This window comes from Hyla sarda, chromosome 7, assembly GCF_029499605.1.
Source record: "Hyla sarda isolate aHylSar1 chromosome 7, aHylSar1.hap1, whole genome shotgun sequence".
NCBI classification, from domain to species: domain Eukaryota; kingdom Metazoa; phylum Chordata; class Amphibia; order Anura; family Hylidae; genus Hyla; species Hyla sarda.
The window spans coordinates 170,050,771-170,066,922 of record NC_079195.1 but is presented as its reverse complement, the minus strand read 5'-3'; the positions used below and the strand labels follow the sequence as shown (position 1 = coordinate 170,066,922).

Genomic DNA, 16,152 nt, shown 5'->3' with positions numbered 1-16,152 from the left:
CTTATTAACTTTAACTAACACTCCAGGCAGGGTTGCAGCAACCACAGGAAACAGCACTGCATAATTCAAGGAGGGAGAGAAAACAGATGGCAATACCCATGCAATCTACTTTTCCCAGATGTGAATTTACATGGTCTGCTTATCAGCACAGGCAAGATCAATGTCTAATATAGACGTTTTTTGTACAACCTGTACCTGATCGGCAAATGGCTCTTATTCTTAAACCCACTTGATTATTATCATAAAGCACTGTTTATCCAGCAGATGTTAGATTGCAGTTAAATCACTTTTCACCTACACACCATTTCGAGAACGGAGACTTAAGTCTCACTTCGGAAGGGAGTAGCGAGTTGCGCAGTCGCCACTCCTTTTACTGTCTATGAAGAAGCTGTGCGACTCTGCTGAATTCCAAAGCATGACTTGGGTCCTCCTTAAATGAGAACTCCAGAATATAAAAATATAGTCCCCCTTACTGCCGGCAGTAAAAAAAATAAAAATAAATAAAGATGTACATACCTTCCTTCGCTCCCCCGGGGGCCTCCGGTAACCGGCTCCCGTCTCCGCCGCGATCTTCTTCCTGGTTGCCGGTGATTGGCTGAGCGCAGTATGACTCGCCGACCACCAGCTACCAGGAAGAGGATGGCGGTAGAGACCAGGGGCCGGTTACCAGAGGCCGCGGGGGAACGAAGAAAGGTATGTACATCTTATTTTTTTTACTGCCAGCAATATGAGGGACAATTTTTATATTCCAGAGTTCTCCTTTAAGATTGCAGGAGGTTGTGGATCCTATATAATGTTAAAGGTAAACTGTCAGATATTTTCTCCCGCACTATCCACAGGCACTGATGGATAGTGCGGGAGATGCCGATTCCTATGAGCCCTACCTTACCCGGATCCGCCCAGCCGTTCGCCCGCAATTGTAGTTTTATTAAATGTGGAAATCTTGCTGTAACTGGCACGTGCGGGGCTTCTGCAGTTTAACTGGCACTGACGTCAGCGCCGCTTATGAATATTGATCCCCCCTCCCTTCAGTTAGGAGCGGCGAAGAGAGGGAGAATAAAACTACAATTGCGGGCGAAGGGCCTGGCGGACCCGGGCAAGGTAGGGCTCGTGTGAATCAGCGTCTCCTGCACTATCCATCAGTACCTGTGGATAGTGCAGGAGAAAATATCTGACAGTTTTCCTTTAACTTAGAATACCCATTTAATCTCTTTAGTTCATTCGGGCTAGTATGGTTACATTAGCAGTTCAACAAAAACCAGGACAAAAAAAATAAATGCACAGAGAAGAGTTTATTTAAAAGATCTGTAACACTGAATGACTAAGCTGTAAAAAGTTACCCTAGGAAACCCTTCAGGGCTTACAAAAAACAAACCCATTATGATGGTATGAATCCATAACAGTCCACTACACAAAAGGAGAGTATACTACCATTACACGGGTGTATCTGTTGTATGGTTTTAACACATTTGTTTATCTCTATGTGTGACCTCATATGATAACGCTGTAGGTCATGCTGTCCAGAGCCGAAAAAAGGATTTCATTTTCTCCACCAAGAACAAAATGACTTTTCTTATTGCTGCAAAATAATCGAGTGTTAGCGTTCTCACAAAGATAAATCTAATATTCCTTTATAAGCATGAAAATTTAATTTTGAGAGTTTTCTCAATGACTGTTCTAGAATACATGCAAGTGAAAAGGACTATTATATTGGCAGCAAAGTAGCTTGATAACTATATCACTAGGCTTATCTTAACCCTCAGAAAAGAATCCTAAGAGCTTAAATGAGTACCAACAATGTGGAGATATCTATAAACATAGAACATCGCTCTCGCTCTGATTATAATTACATCACAATTAGAACTAAACTCAGAATCGAGAAACTTGGCAGATCTGGGAGCACAGAGACTAAAATGCACAAAAACACATCTCAGAATGTGTTCATATTCTGTAATTTGTAAAGTTCTGTTTTTGTTCCATTAGCAACACAGCATTATATGGGAGTATATTTACAGTGTTTCTTTAAATGCTTTGGACTACTTTCAAATGTTTTGTTTGATTCCTAGATGTAAAAATCCTACCATTTAGCTACTATTCAGAGAAAGACAAGTCCCTAAGAGACTTTGCTCTCTATTTTTTTTGTTTTTCTTTAAGAGCCGAGGATATTGCTCTAAATCACCCAAAGTACAAGAAAAAGTGCAAACGTGTTACACTAAAAAAAAAAAAAAAAAGTGCAAAGGATGCAGTCTCTCTCAGCAGTTAAAGCTCCGGTGGAAAACACTTTTTTTTATTTATTTTTAATCAACTGGTGCCAGAAAGTTACAGATTTGTAAATTACGGTACTTCTATTAAAAAAAATCTTAATTCTTCCAGTACTTTTTAGCTTCTGAATACTACAGAGGAAACTCTTCTTTTTGGAACACAGTGCTCTCAGCTGACATCTCTGTCCATTTTAGGAACTGACCAGAGCAGCAAATGTTTGCTATGGGGATTTTCTCCTATTCTGGACAGGTCTTAAAATGGACAGAGATGTCAGCAAAGAGCACTGTGTTCCAAAAAGAAAAGAATTTCCTCTGTAGTATTCAGCTAATAAGTACTGGAAAGATTGAGATTTTTTTAATAGAAGTAATTTACAAATCTGTTTAACTTTCTGGCACCAGTTGATTTAAAAATAAATAAATACATAAAAAAATTCCACCGGAGTCCCCCTTTAGGACTGAGCCCTTCTTTGCAATTCTGACCACTGTTACTTTATGAATTAATAACTCTGGGATGCTTTACCTGATTATTCTGATTCCAAGACTTTTTTCGTGACATATTCTACTTAAACATAGTGGTAAATTTTTGTTGTTACTTGCATCCTTTCTTGGTGAAAATGTATTCCAAATATATATTATATTGATTCACAAATACAATATGTGTACTTTATGTTGGCATCAGAAAGTTGACATGTTACCATTTGAAGACATTAGAGGGCTTCAAAGGTATAGCAACAATTTCCAAAATTTTCACGAAAATTTAAAAATCTGAATTTCTCAGGGACCAGTAAGTTTGAAGTGGATTTTAGGTTCCTTTCTGTGAGAAATACCCCATAAAATGACCCCATTATAGAATCTAAACCCCTCAAAAGTATTCAAAATCACATTCAGAAAGTTTGTTAACCCTTTAGGTGTTTCACAAGAATAGCAGCAAAATGGAGGAGAAAAATCCAAATCTGCATTTTTTTATACTAACATGTTCTTGTAGCCCCATTTTTTAAAAGTGGTATAAGGTGAAAAAGCCCCCCCAAAATTTGTAGCCCAATTTCTCTCGAGTATGGAAATACCTCATATGTTGACATAACGTGCTCTGCGGACTCACAACATGGCTCAAGAGGGAAAGAGAAACTGGGATTTTTTTAAAACAAAATTTGTCCGTCATGGTTTTTGGGGGCCATGTTGCATTTAGGAAGCCCCCATGGTGCCAGAACAGCAAAATAACCCTGACATGGCATACTATTTTGGAAAATACACCGATCTCAAGGAATCTAACAAAGGGTATAGTGAACCTTAAAAGGGGTATTCCTGGCAAAAACATTTTATCCCCTATCCAACGGACAGGGGATAAGATGTCTAATTACGGGGGACCCGCTGCTGAGACCCCCCGCTATCTCCCTGCAGCACCCGCTCAGAGCAGATTTTTAACACTAAAATGATGGTGTTACTCCAAATTTCTCATTTTCATATGTTGTAATAGGAGAAAATTGAAGCCAAATTTCTCCCGGTCAAGAAAACATCCCATATGTGGACGTTAAGTGCTCTGCTGGTGCACTACAGGTCTCAGAACAGAAGGAGCGCCATTGGACTTTTGGAGAGAGAATTTTGCTCAAAATGAAGTCGGGGGCCATGTGCATTTACAAACCTCCCATAGTGCCAGAAAAAGCAGAACACCCCCCCCCCCCCCCAAAACACACACACGTCACCCAATTGTGGAAACTACACCCCTCACAAAATTTAATAAGGGGTGCAGTGAGCATTTACACACCACTGGCGTATGAAAGATCTTTGGAAGAAATTACATTTTTCATTTTCAGAGACCACTGTTCCAAAAATCTGTCAGACTCCTATGGGGTGTAAATGCTCACTGCACCCCTTATTGCATTAAAGAAGGGGTGTGGTTTCCAAAATGGGGTCACATGTGGGGGGGTCCACTGTTCTGGCACCACATGGGGCTTTGTAAGCACACATGGCCTTCAGTGCCAGACACCTTCTCTCTCCAAGAGCCCAATGGCGCTCCTTTTCTGAGAATTGTAGTTCGCCCGCAGAGAACTTTACATCCACATATGGGGCATTTCCATACTCCGAAGAAATGGGGTTACAAATTTTGGTAGTCTTTTTTCCTATTAACCCTTGAGAAAATGAAAAATTCGGGATAACACCAGGATTTTAGTGAAAAAAACCACACATTTTTCATTTTCACGTCCAACTTTAACAAAAATTCTTCAAACACCCGTGGGGTGTTAAGGCTCACTATACCCATTGTTATGTTCCCTAAGGGGTGTAGCTTCCAAAATTGGGTCACATGTGGGTGTTTTTTTTGTTTATGTCAGAACCGCTGAAACGATCAGCCACCCCTGTGCAAATCACCTTAATGTACATGGTGCTCTTACTCCTGAGCCCTGTTGTGCGTCCGCAGAGCATTTTACATTGACATATGGGGAATTTCTGTACAAAGTATGGGGCAACACCAGCATGTTAGTGTAAAAAATAAAAAAAAATTTGAATAACATGAAAAGGTAAAGTTAGGGTCTACACCAGCATAAGGGGGTAAAAGGAGAACAAGCCCTCCAAAATTTGTTAGGCAATTTCTCCTGAGTACAGAAATACCCCATATGTGACCCTAAACTGTTGCCTTGAAATACGACAGGGCTCCGAAGTGAGAGAGCACCATGCGCATTTGAGGCCTAAATTAGGGATTTGCATAGGGAGGGACCTGGGTGCAAGAATTAGATTTGCCTCCGATACCAAAATTACACTATGGCAGTGTTTCCCCAAACAGGGTGCCTCCAGCTGTTGTAAAACTCCCAGCATGCCTGGACAGTCAATGGCTGTCCGGCAACACTGGGAGTTGTTGTTTTGCAACAGCTGGAGGCACGGGGGGGTAAATTGGTAGGGTTAATGTGTACATGTAGTGTTTTAACCTTTATGTTGTGTAGGTGTAGTGTAATGTAGTGTTTTTAGGGTACATTCACACAGGCGGGGGTTCACAGAGTTTCCCGCTGGGATTTTGAGCTGCAGTGGAGAATTTGCTGCATCTCAAACTTGCAGGAAGAAACTCACTGTAAACCTGTCCGTGTGAATTTACCTACAGCTGTTGCAAAACTACAACTCCCAGCATGCCCTTTGGCTGTCCGTGCATGCTGGGGGTTGCAGTTATCCAACAGCTGGAGGCACACTGGTTGCAAAACACAGTTCAGTAACAAACACTCAGCGTTTCACAACCAGTGTGCCTTCAGCTGTTGCAAAAACTACAACCCCCTGCATGCATGGACAGCAGAAGGGCATGCTGGGACTTGTAGTTATGCAACAGCTGGAGGCACACTGGTTACAAAACACAAGAGTTTGTTATTTAACTCTGTTTCCAAACCTGTGTGCCTCCAGTTGTTGCATAACTTCAACTCCCAACATGCCCTTCGACTGTCTGGGCATGATGGTTGATGTAGTTTGCAACAATTTGAGGAGAACAGGTTGGAGACCACTGTGTAGTGGTGTCCAAACTGTAGCCCTACAGATGTTGCAAAACTGTAACTCCAAGCATGCCCAGGCATGCTGGGAGTTCTAGTTCTGCAACATTTGAAGGGCTACAGCTTGGGCACCACTGTATCCTTCTGGCTCCTATCCTTCAGGATGATCGGGGATGTCATCCCTATTTTCCAGGATATTGGGTCACCAGAGACCCAATCAGCACGGAATCGTTGATCTGAATTGATATATTTGCAGCGATCGCTGACATGGGGGGTGATTCGGGGGGGTCCCCCCCCAAGGCATTGGCACGGGATGTCTGCTGAATGATTTCAGCAAGCATCCCGGTCCGGTCCTCGACTGCCTATCGGCGGGGACAGAAATTCGTACGGGCGTACCCATACGCCCTCTGTCCTTAAGGGGTTAAGCTAATTCCACCGAAGTCAGCCCGGTAATGCCCCGGTACACCGGCACCGTCCCTGCAGCACCCATCCCCACCAGTTCCACCTCAGTCCAGCAAAAGAGGTGAGGTAAGGCACAGTGAAGGGCTTAAAGTCCTAGGTGGGTGTACAGCTCCAGGGATCCAACTCACAATCCAAGGCGTACAATAGAGACAAAAGGATGAAGCGGCACTCCAGAGGATTACAATCCACAAAAGTGAATTTATTCACCCATCAGTACTGATTCAACGTTTTGTTCTACACTGTTTTGAATTGTAATCCTCTGGAGTGCCGCTTCATCTTTTGTCTCTATACTAGTTCCACATCAGTGGTGCCTGATCCACTGATAAGAACTGATAAGAACAGATACTACACTTGATCTTAGTCAAAAGGCAGAGAAGCAATAGACTGTTTTCTTGGTCAACCCGGTAATGCCCCGGTATTCAACAGCAGCTCAGATAGTAGACGTGGGGAAGAGCATCCTTGGAAGACAGATCACACAGGCTGGGGAGAGTGATTTCTTCCCATGGGAGAGTATGGGGTGCCCCCTATTATACTGGGGCAGTATAGAGGTCAAACTACTATGTGGGGGAGCACAGAGGAGGCCTACTATGTGGGCACTATTATATTCATTTTCTACTCCTAATAATTATTCAAAGCAAATACTTAGAGAAAAAAATAAGGTCTGTAATATGTTAATTTGGCAATTCGGATTCTAAAAACTGTTTGGTTTTTCCTCTTTGGCTTACTCTTATTTTTTGCATCCACAAAGCAATATGAGGGCTTGTTTGTGCGCAACCAATTGTACTTGGTAATGACACCTTTCATTTTACCATAAAATGTGAGGAAAATTTAAAATAAACTCTGTACGCAGTACACTTTGCGGTAAAACTAGCCGGTAAAACTCGGCCGGCGATAGGCTGAGCGCCATGTGACGCTTCGTTACACCTGGAAGTATGAAGAGGATGGACCGGAGGACCGATCAGCTGTAGTGGCGCTCCGCGGGAACCCAGGAAGGTGAGTGATGGTTCATTTTCATTTATTTTGCAGCCCGGGCAGGACGGAGCAGGAATACTCTGCACTAGAGTACTCCTTTAAGGAAGAGATTATTCACCTTTATTAAAACTTTTTTCTTTTATACATTTGTTTAAGTCATTTATAGCACTCCACTTGGCTAATAAATATTCAGAAACCTCCATTCAGCAACTACTATGCATGCGCCACTTCCTGACAGGGGTTTATGAATATTAGCCAGACTGAGTAAGGAAGCAGCAGCCTGATCATCAGGTTAACTAATAGGTTAGTGTGGGCGACACTTATGACAGCTGCTTTCTTTGGAGAGGAGAAGGAAAAAAAACGACCACAGTTGTCTTCAGGGTTGGGTGCGGTATTCTAGAAGAAAGCAGGTATGCTTCTTTACTCCTAAATACCACTTAAGAGAACAGATATTTTCTCCTGCACTATCCACAGGTACTGGTGGATAGTGCAGGAGACACTGATTCCAACGAGCCCTACCTTGCCCGGATCCGCCCGGCCGTTCACCCGCAATTGTAGTTTTATTCTATGTGTATATCTTGCTGTAACTGGCACGGGCGGGGCTTCTGCAGGTTAACTGGCATTGACATCAGCACAGCTTATGAATATTCATCCCCCCTCCCTCCAGTTCTCCCTCTCTTCGCAGCTCCTAACAGGAGGGGGGATGAATATTCATAAGCGGTGCTGACGTCAGTGCCAGTTAACCTGCAGAAGCCCCGCCCATGCCAGTTACATCAAGATTTCCACATTTAATAAAACTACAAATTGCGGGCGAACGGAGGGGCGGATTCAGGCAAGGTAGTGCTTGTTGGAATCAGCGTCTCCCGCACTATCCAACAGTACCTGTGGATAGTACGGGAGAAAATATCTGACAGTTTTCCTTTGAAAGGGGGACTAAAGCCAAATAAAATTACCTTTATGTAGCTGCATATATTGAAGTTCTATAGAACTGTGTGATGTGCTTTGTACCATTTCTTTTAGCACACAACGACTTTAGCGTTCACTTTTCTGGATACCAGACAACACATCCCTTTGAAGTTTGATACTCCCATCCCAGCACTCAGAGAACCCAGAGCACTTTAGTGTGCTATTATCCCCGATTGGCTGAGGTGCACAAACCTCTAATCTATATTCACTGCTTCCCTAACCATGTCACCTGCTCAGCTCTCCGATGGCAGCTCCTACAGAATACAAGGGCAAGGGAAGTGATGGTCTGTGAAGTTTTCCACAGCTCTGTGGCACCTGACAAGAGTTGGAAAAATTTGCTCAGTTCCTTCCACATGTTCAGGCCATTTTCTTCCAACACATACACTTCAAGAACTGCTTACTTGCTGCCTGATATATTCCAAGGGTCAAATCAGGTCAGACTCTACAAACTTTAGGTGTGGCTGGGTATTTTGTGGTTGAAAAAAAGTGACAGGGCCATAGCTGTCCTATGCTTATTCATGAGGATGAAATCTGGATGGTTAGACACGTGTCGCTACCTTAGGAATAAAAAGATAGCAGGAAACACTATGGCACAGATGGGCAACGTGTAACCCGCAACATATGGCACATACCGCTGTAAGTTTACTTGCGGCAGGAACTCTCCCCACGTCACAGCTGAAAATATAGTTGTGGCGCCAGGATCCCTTCGAAAGTCCCAACCCTGGTAAACATTAACAGGAGATCACAAGTGGTCCCAGCGTTTAAATATCTCCTTTACAGTGTTGCCCTCCTCTGAACTTTCTCCAATGTATCCTCCAGTAGTGTGTAAAAATCTCAAAGTGAGGTCTCACCAATGCTCTGTACAGTGGCACGAGAATTTCTGCCTGGCATCAATCTGCACCTGATGTACACGCTGAGGTCAAAGGGTACAGCAACAGCACAAGTAATGCTCGGTGCCTCATGCTCTGGATCTGTGTGGTAGTCTGTCCACCCCCCCCCCCCCAAGCGGGCAGGACTTACCCAGCAGGAGAACATATTCATCTCAGTGAGGGGCAACATCATCAGTCACAGCCAACATCATACACCTCACCAAGAAGAAGCAGTTCCAACCATCACATTGGGGGCAAGCTAATTAATGGAGTTGTCATTGTTAGGTGAGCAGAGAAGGTCCTACCACTTCTGCTATTCAGCACTCCACTTATGCTTGCTGGTCATCTCAAAATTATACTATTTCAAGACAAGAGGGTGCATGCAGGCAAAGTCCCACCCACATGTGATGTGATGTCACATAATAGCTGCATCATATCACTGCAACATCAGTTACATTATGCAGCCATTAGTCATCGCGTGTGAGCATGGTTGAACTGCCCAAAAATGATTTTTATATACCCTTGTGTCCTTCAGCACAAAAAAACATTCCCCACACAGGAACTATGGTAAGAAGGAAAGCCAACCTCTTGTGTGATGCTGTGGGCAGTGTTCACATCATAGGAAAGCTTAGGTCATTCATGAAAATGTGACTGACATATTCCATTACAATCTTAACATTTTACAGACAAAGTACACCCCACCATGGCACTTATATTCCTCACTGGAAGTGGCCTCCTGCACTTTACCACACTGCAAAAATGGCTTAAGAACAGTTTGAGGATCATTACAGAGTGAAAGGTGTTGACTTGGCACCCAAATGTCTCAGATCTTCTCAAGAGAGCGCCATCTTACAAATAAGATTGGATGCTAGATAACACAGGACACCTTCAGAGATATTTTAATATCCATGGCTTTAATGGGCAGAGCTGTTTTGGAATAACAAGTGGGACAGACAATATTAGGCAGGTAGTTTTAGGTAACGTTGATCAAAGTACATAAAAAGTGATGCAAGGGGGAGACTTCACCTACAGTTGGTTTCACAAGTGCATAATTTAGCACCATTTTTGGGTGCGTTTTATGGCTTCAAGCCCACACCTAGCCATGATTATCTGAAGTTCTGAACTGACAGCTACCAGGACTTGCAATAGAAATACGGATGCAGATGTGTGGCTGTATTACGCCAATGTGTAACCTGCCTAGTACTAATGATAAAGAATTAAGATAAACAGTAAATAATCTAGAGACTGGATAAGGCTGGGTTCACATCACATGCGCATATGGCAGGGGGGAGCTGAAACATTGCACTCCCGTATGTAATTCATTTCAATGAGCCGGCCGGAGTGAAACGCTTGGTCCGGTCGGCTCATTTTTGCGCTGTATGTGCTTTTCCCCGGACCTAAAACTGTGGTCAATCACAGGTCCGGTTGTAAGAGCGCATACGGTGCAAAAATGAGCCGACCGGACCAAACGTTTCCCTCCAACCGCTTCATTGAAATTAATTACATATGGGAGCGAATAGAAAGGCATACGGGAGCGCGAGGTTTCAGCTCCCCCCTGCCATATGCGAGAAAACGTGATGTGAACCCAGCCTTAGTATGTGTAAAATCGATTGCAGTGCGCTTAATAATGAATATGTGATCTAAATGTAGGCTCACATAGCGCGGTGAACCCAACTGGACTGTTCTGTTACTAGCTGGTGCCTGTGTTAAGTGCACCCAGAGCACGTTCTGATTGTCCGGGAATAATGTAATTGGGCAAAATGATTTGGACACCATCCCAGCTCTGTCCCCTCCAGCAACTGCTGCCCTGGCACACACAGGGTTAAGGGCCATTAAAAGCATTAAAGCGGAGGTTTGTGGAGGCTGTGTAATGTCACACGGCGTCACTTGGAAATTATCCTATGGTCAGAACAGTACACATAATGATAATTTCCCTGTCAGGTCACCTCCTGGGAATCACAACAGGTGCAGCAGCAGCACTCCCCCCACATCTCCCCAATATTCCTGCTATCCATGGTAGACTCCTGCTGACTAACCCTCAATACATGCTAGGCTTGTCCATCACAGCATGATACAATCCCTGCCAGGCATCACAGATAACACTGGCACGCCATATGCCTGAATGCCATATGACAGCAGCAGAGGGTAAAGCATGCACATTCAAAAGTTGTCCACATCAGCAGAGATGACAAGACAGACAGCACAGAAGTGTCAGGCTCAGGGCACACAGTGATAACAGGTAAACACAAGCGGGAGGGTTACCTTAAAGCTGGCATGTTGTCCCTGTTCTCTGATTAGAATGGCAGTGGGCAGCTTGTTGGCACTGGGTAGCAGTCAGTGCAGTAGGCAGCGTGCTTACTGGCGAGAAGAGCTATGATTACACCGTAAACCGGAAGCTCCGCCCCTCTGCGCCCTGATTGGCTAAAGCGCGCCTCACATTCTCCCCGCACAGCATCTGGCCACCCCCTGCAGCTCCCCACAGCCCCGGACCCTATCTGCTCCGCGTCCGCCGAAGGAGATGGCTGCAGTCCGACGATAACAACGGGCGTCCCCCGACTGCTGCCCGGCGATAACAGCGGGCGCCCCCCGACTGATGCCCAACAGCGGGGACCCCCGACTGCCAGGGCACAGGAGATTAACACACAACGCCTCACCCTGCTGACGCCGCAGCCCTCATATGCCCAACACATTACATAACGTGTACACACGGCGGCTTGTAAGGCTTCCTGTGTACTCCATATGTCAAGTCAACACACTGCCCTCGTCTACACCAGCAGGGTACAGCACATTTACATAGTTTTTCCTTACTGTGTATATGCCAGTGTAAATACCCAGCCTCATGTACCACGTGAGTAGCCCAGGCATACTCGTCTGCCCACAATATAGACAGATTTGACTGTCTGACAGTGGGTGCGATGTCATTTTCTACCTTTTTTGTAAATCTTGCTCAGTTCATGCACTTTGTCTACAGGATGGAACTCTAGAAGAATAAAGCAATGTTTTTTAACCACTGTATATTTATGTTTTCCTGTTATGTATACAGTGGTCCCTCAAGTTACAATATTAATTGGTTCTGGGACGACCATTGTATGTTGAAACCATTGTATGTTGAGACCATAACTCTATGGAAACCTGGTAATTGGTTCTAAAGGCACCAAAATGTCATCCAAAAATTGGAAAAAGTGAGGATTAAAGAAAAATAAGTAGATAACTAATATACATAAAGCAAATCCTTACATATAAAAGTAAGAAAGATCTGCTGGGAGCTGTAAATCCCTGTCTATGTCAGTGTTTCCCAAGCAGGGAACCTCCAGCTGTTGCAAAACTACAACTCCCAGCATGCCCGGACAGCCGTTGGCTGTCCGGGCATGCTGGGAGTTGGTTTGGCAACAGCTGGGGCCACCCTGCTTGGGAAACACTGGTCTATGTAGAGGACAGGAGCTTCTTCAGGGTCCTGTACAGTACACAGTGTCCTAAAAAGTAATGGAGTCGCCCTCACCTGGTGTCCAAAGTAGCAGCTAACCCTGATACAGGTAAAGTGTACAGAACATGTAATACCTCCTTGTACTGTAGGGGGCGCTACTAGACACTCTCAGTGCATACACTTCAGTAATACAGGGGTTTTACCAGTGAATGCCCATTCTGATTGGTCTGTTCTTCCGGCCATTGACAGGTATCTAAGATCTGGACTGTCTGTACATTGTATGTTGAGTCTGGTTTCAACTTACGATGGTCCAGAAAAGACCATTGTATGTTGAAACTATTGTATGTTGAGGCCATTGTAAGTTGAGGGATCACTGTATATTTTTCATATTATGTAACAATGTTTTCTATGATTGTTGTCTGAGCTCATTTTTATTGTAGTATTCAGTATTACATTGGAGCATGGTATGTGTAGTTGTAGTTGTAGTTTTTTGTGGCATACTGATAGTGGACCACCCATACAAATCTAGTGACTAGTTCGGCCCATTTTCTGAATGTAATGATTTTGTTTGAGCCAGAGCCTGTGCTATTCAGATTTCAGACAATGAGAACATAAGCTGAAACATAACCCCTTAAGGACCAAGCGTTTTTCAGTTTGTTTTTGCACTCTTTTACTCCTTACCTTTTAAAAATCATAACCCTTACAATTTTACACCTAAAAATCCAAATGATGGCTTATTTTTTGTGCCACCAATTCTATTTTGTAATGACATAAGTCATTTTACCCAAAAATCTACGGCGAAAAGGGAAAAAAATATATATAATTGTGTGACCATTTTGTAACTTTTGGGGGCCTCCGTTTCTACGCAGTACAAAAATAAAAATCATAACTACATGCAGGAAAATTTATATGTTTAAAATTGTCATCTTCTGACCCCTATAACAATTTTTCCAATGGGCTAATTTTTTGCACTGTGACCGTGAAGTTTTTATTGGTATCCTTTTTATTTTGATCAGACTTTTTTTTTTTAAGGGGAAAAAGGGGGGTGATCCACACTTATTAGGCAAGGGGGTTAAATCATCTTTATTACATTTTTTTTTTTGCAATGTTAACATGCAGTACATTGATTCAATACACTAATCAATGCATTGGCATTAATAAGTGTTATCGGCGGTTGATTGCTCAAGTCTGGATTTCAGGCTTTGAGCAATCAATCGCTGATTGGACGTGCTGGAGGCAGGTAAGGCACCCTCCTGATACATTCTAGCTGATAGAGTTATGGCGATTTTACCGCAATGGTCCCGATCAGCCTGACTGAGCTGCTGGGAAGCTTTCACTTTCAACGCGTCAATCAAATTTGATTGCCTCGTCTAAAGAGTTCGTGCCGGACATCTGCCTGAACGGCTATGTCCAGCATTAGCCACGGGTCAGCCGCCAGGACCGTGCCGGTATGATGCGAGCTCAGCTCCTGAGCTCGCTTGATAACCCTCCCGTACCACAGCGCCTTTTATAATCCATAGTGATTGAAACGCATTGGCAGGTGAGGGTTTTTAACTCACTTGAGCTGTGTGTGTATCCTGAAATTTTAACATGACGTCTCATTTCCCCTGCCTGGACTGAGGATGTAGCCCAGCGTTTCTACCCTGTTCTCCATGCTACGAAGGTGTCTGCTATCTACAAATGGTGAGCTGGTGCATGTGTTTGTCTTTTTTCCTTATAACTTTTTAAAAGTTTTGTACGAAGATTAGCATGTTTAAAAATGTCCTCTTCCAACCGCTAAAACTATTTTAAGGGGTCGGATTTTTTTTTTATGGGGATATGTGAGGGGTCATTTTTTGCGCTGTGATCTGTAGATTTTCTAGGTACCATTTTTGTTTTGATGGGACTTTATCACTTTTTATACTTTTATGGTAAACAAAGTGACCAAAAATATGCAATTCTTGACTTTACGTATTTCTTTTACATATACGCCATTGACTGTGCAATTAAAATAATGTTACAAGTTTATAGTTTGGACATTTACACAAGCATTCATAACCCTGCCGTACTGCAGCGCCATATAGAAGCAGCGTTTTGCGGTAAGGGGTACTCCGTTTTGTAAATCACTTCTATATAAAAATCTTAATCCTTCCAGCTGGATGCTCCACAGGAAGTTGAGTAGTTCATTACAGTCTGACCACAGTGCTCTCTGCTGACAACTCTGTATGTGTCAGGAACTGTCCAAAGCAGGATAGGTTTGCTATAGGGATTTGCTTCTACTCGTACTTGCACTGTCGTCAAACTGGTAGTGGTAGTTAAGGCTGGATGCATTTCAGTTCCTCCGTAGGACCTTTCTTCAGCAGCAAAAACATCACTTTTAGCTGCTGAAGAAAGGTCCTAAGGAGGACCTGAAACGCATCCAGCCTTAACTACCACTACAAGTGCCACAATACCCAATTTTACCTCTCATAGACAAAGTACCAACGATCATCACTACTCCTGTTTCTTTCATTAGACAGGCACGCAGCACCTATCACGAGGACACAGCTTGGTCATTACCTACAGAATAGCTGCAGTCCACACAAAAGGAGCCCACTACCATCACTGCCAAATCGGAGACTGCCGAGTATCCAGGTGTGGGCCCTCTGTGCTAGAGCCGGGATCACACCAAAACCAGCACACATCTAATCAAGGTACAAATTCTATCTTAGACAGTCACGGACCGATGTGCAAATGTTTATTACACTTACCACCGCTACACTGCGAGACGGCTGAGTCTCCTGCAGCAGGCTCTCTGCCTAGGAGCCAGGATCGATTTTTGCATGAATGAAAGCTCGCTTTACACTTACCTTGAAAGTTGATACAGACTACTATAAGTTGGATTCAGTTGCAACTTGTGCTGTTGCGCTCTGCATATAAAAAGAAAGTACTTTGCTGATCTATACCACACTTTGATTACAGTATATCGGTATTTGTCAGAATCTGCACAAATATTTATTACATGCAATGAGAGAAGAGTGTATTCACTCGGACTACATTTAATTATACCAGGCGTACAATGCCGAATTCACTTATATTATTGTGGACACTATACTAATTTACACCATTGTATTTATATTATTGTTTTTATATTGTTTTATTCCATTACATATACACTGATTTTTATCTTACACTATCTGTAGTCTAGCTGACCTACAAGGGCCCTGTAGGTCACAGACCACTGTAATATTTACTATTTATTAATATTTTTTCTATCAATTGTACACTAATAAATCACATTTACAAATAAATTAATTTTATATCAAATTTTCACAGACTTTTGAGGCCCAATTTTTTTATCTATTGTATTTTTGCTTGACACCATGGGTGTAGGTGTCATTTGGGCAGCTCAGGCCACGGGTTAACAGATTGGCAAGATCCTCTCTAATCCCCTTCTATGTTGTGAGATTACCATAACACTGTGGCTAGCGTTTTGTGAACTTGTATTTCCTGTTTGACTTTTCTTTTTTATGACTACAAATCCCGCAATTTCATTTTCCTCCCTCCCACACATCAGCCACCCCACCCATTGAAACAAATGAGCTGCATCCATTCAAAAGACCTGTGGTTTCAATCAGGGTGCCTACAGCTTTTGCATTAGTTGCAGATTGATCTCTCTCCCACCAAGCGATCGCTCCACCCATTGAAGCATACAGGCTCCCTGTCAAGCTGGGAAAAATCTGAGACAAGATTCATTTTGTATGCTGTTAAAAATAAAT

At 43.3% G+C, this 16,152-nt stretch overlaps 1 protein-coding gene and 1 pseudogene across 2 annotated transcripts in view; both read right to left on the bottom strand.

The window, feature by feature from the left end:
* ADK (adenosine kinase) overlaps nt 1-16,152 on the bottom strand; it is a 343,651-nt gene that overhangs the window by 285,348 nt on the left and 42,151 nt on the right. Inside the window, exon 1 of one of the 2 annotated variants that reach the window (XM_056531263.1) lies at nt 11,254-11,395. The exons of the other annotated variant lie outside the window; for it this stretch is intronic. Within the exon in view, the coding sequence (XP_056387238.1) occupies nt 11,254-11,267 (14 nt within the window). The 5' untranslated portion in view covers nt 11,268-11,395. Of the gene's footprint in view, nt 1-11,253; nt 11,396-16,152 lie in introns of those variants that run through there. 2 annotated transcript variants of the gene reach the window in all.
* Nucleotides 6,357-6,565, bottom strand: LOC130283553 (U2 spliceosomal RNA; annotated as a pseudogene).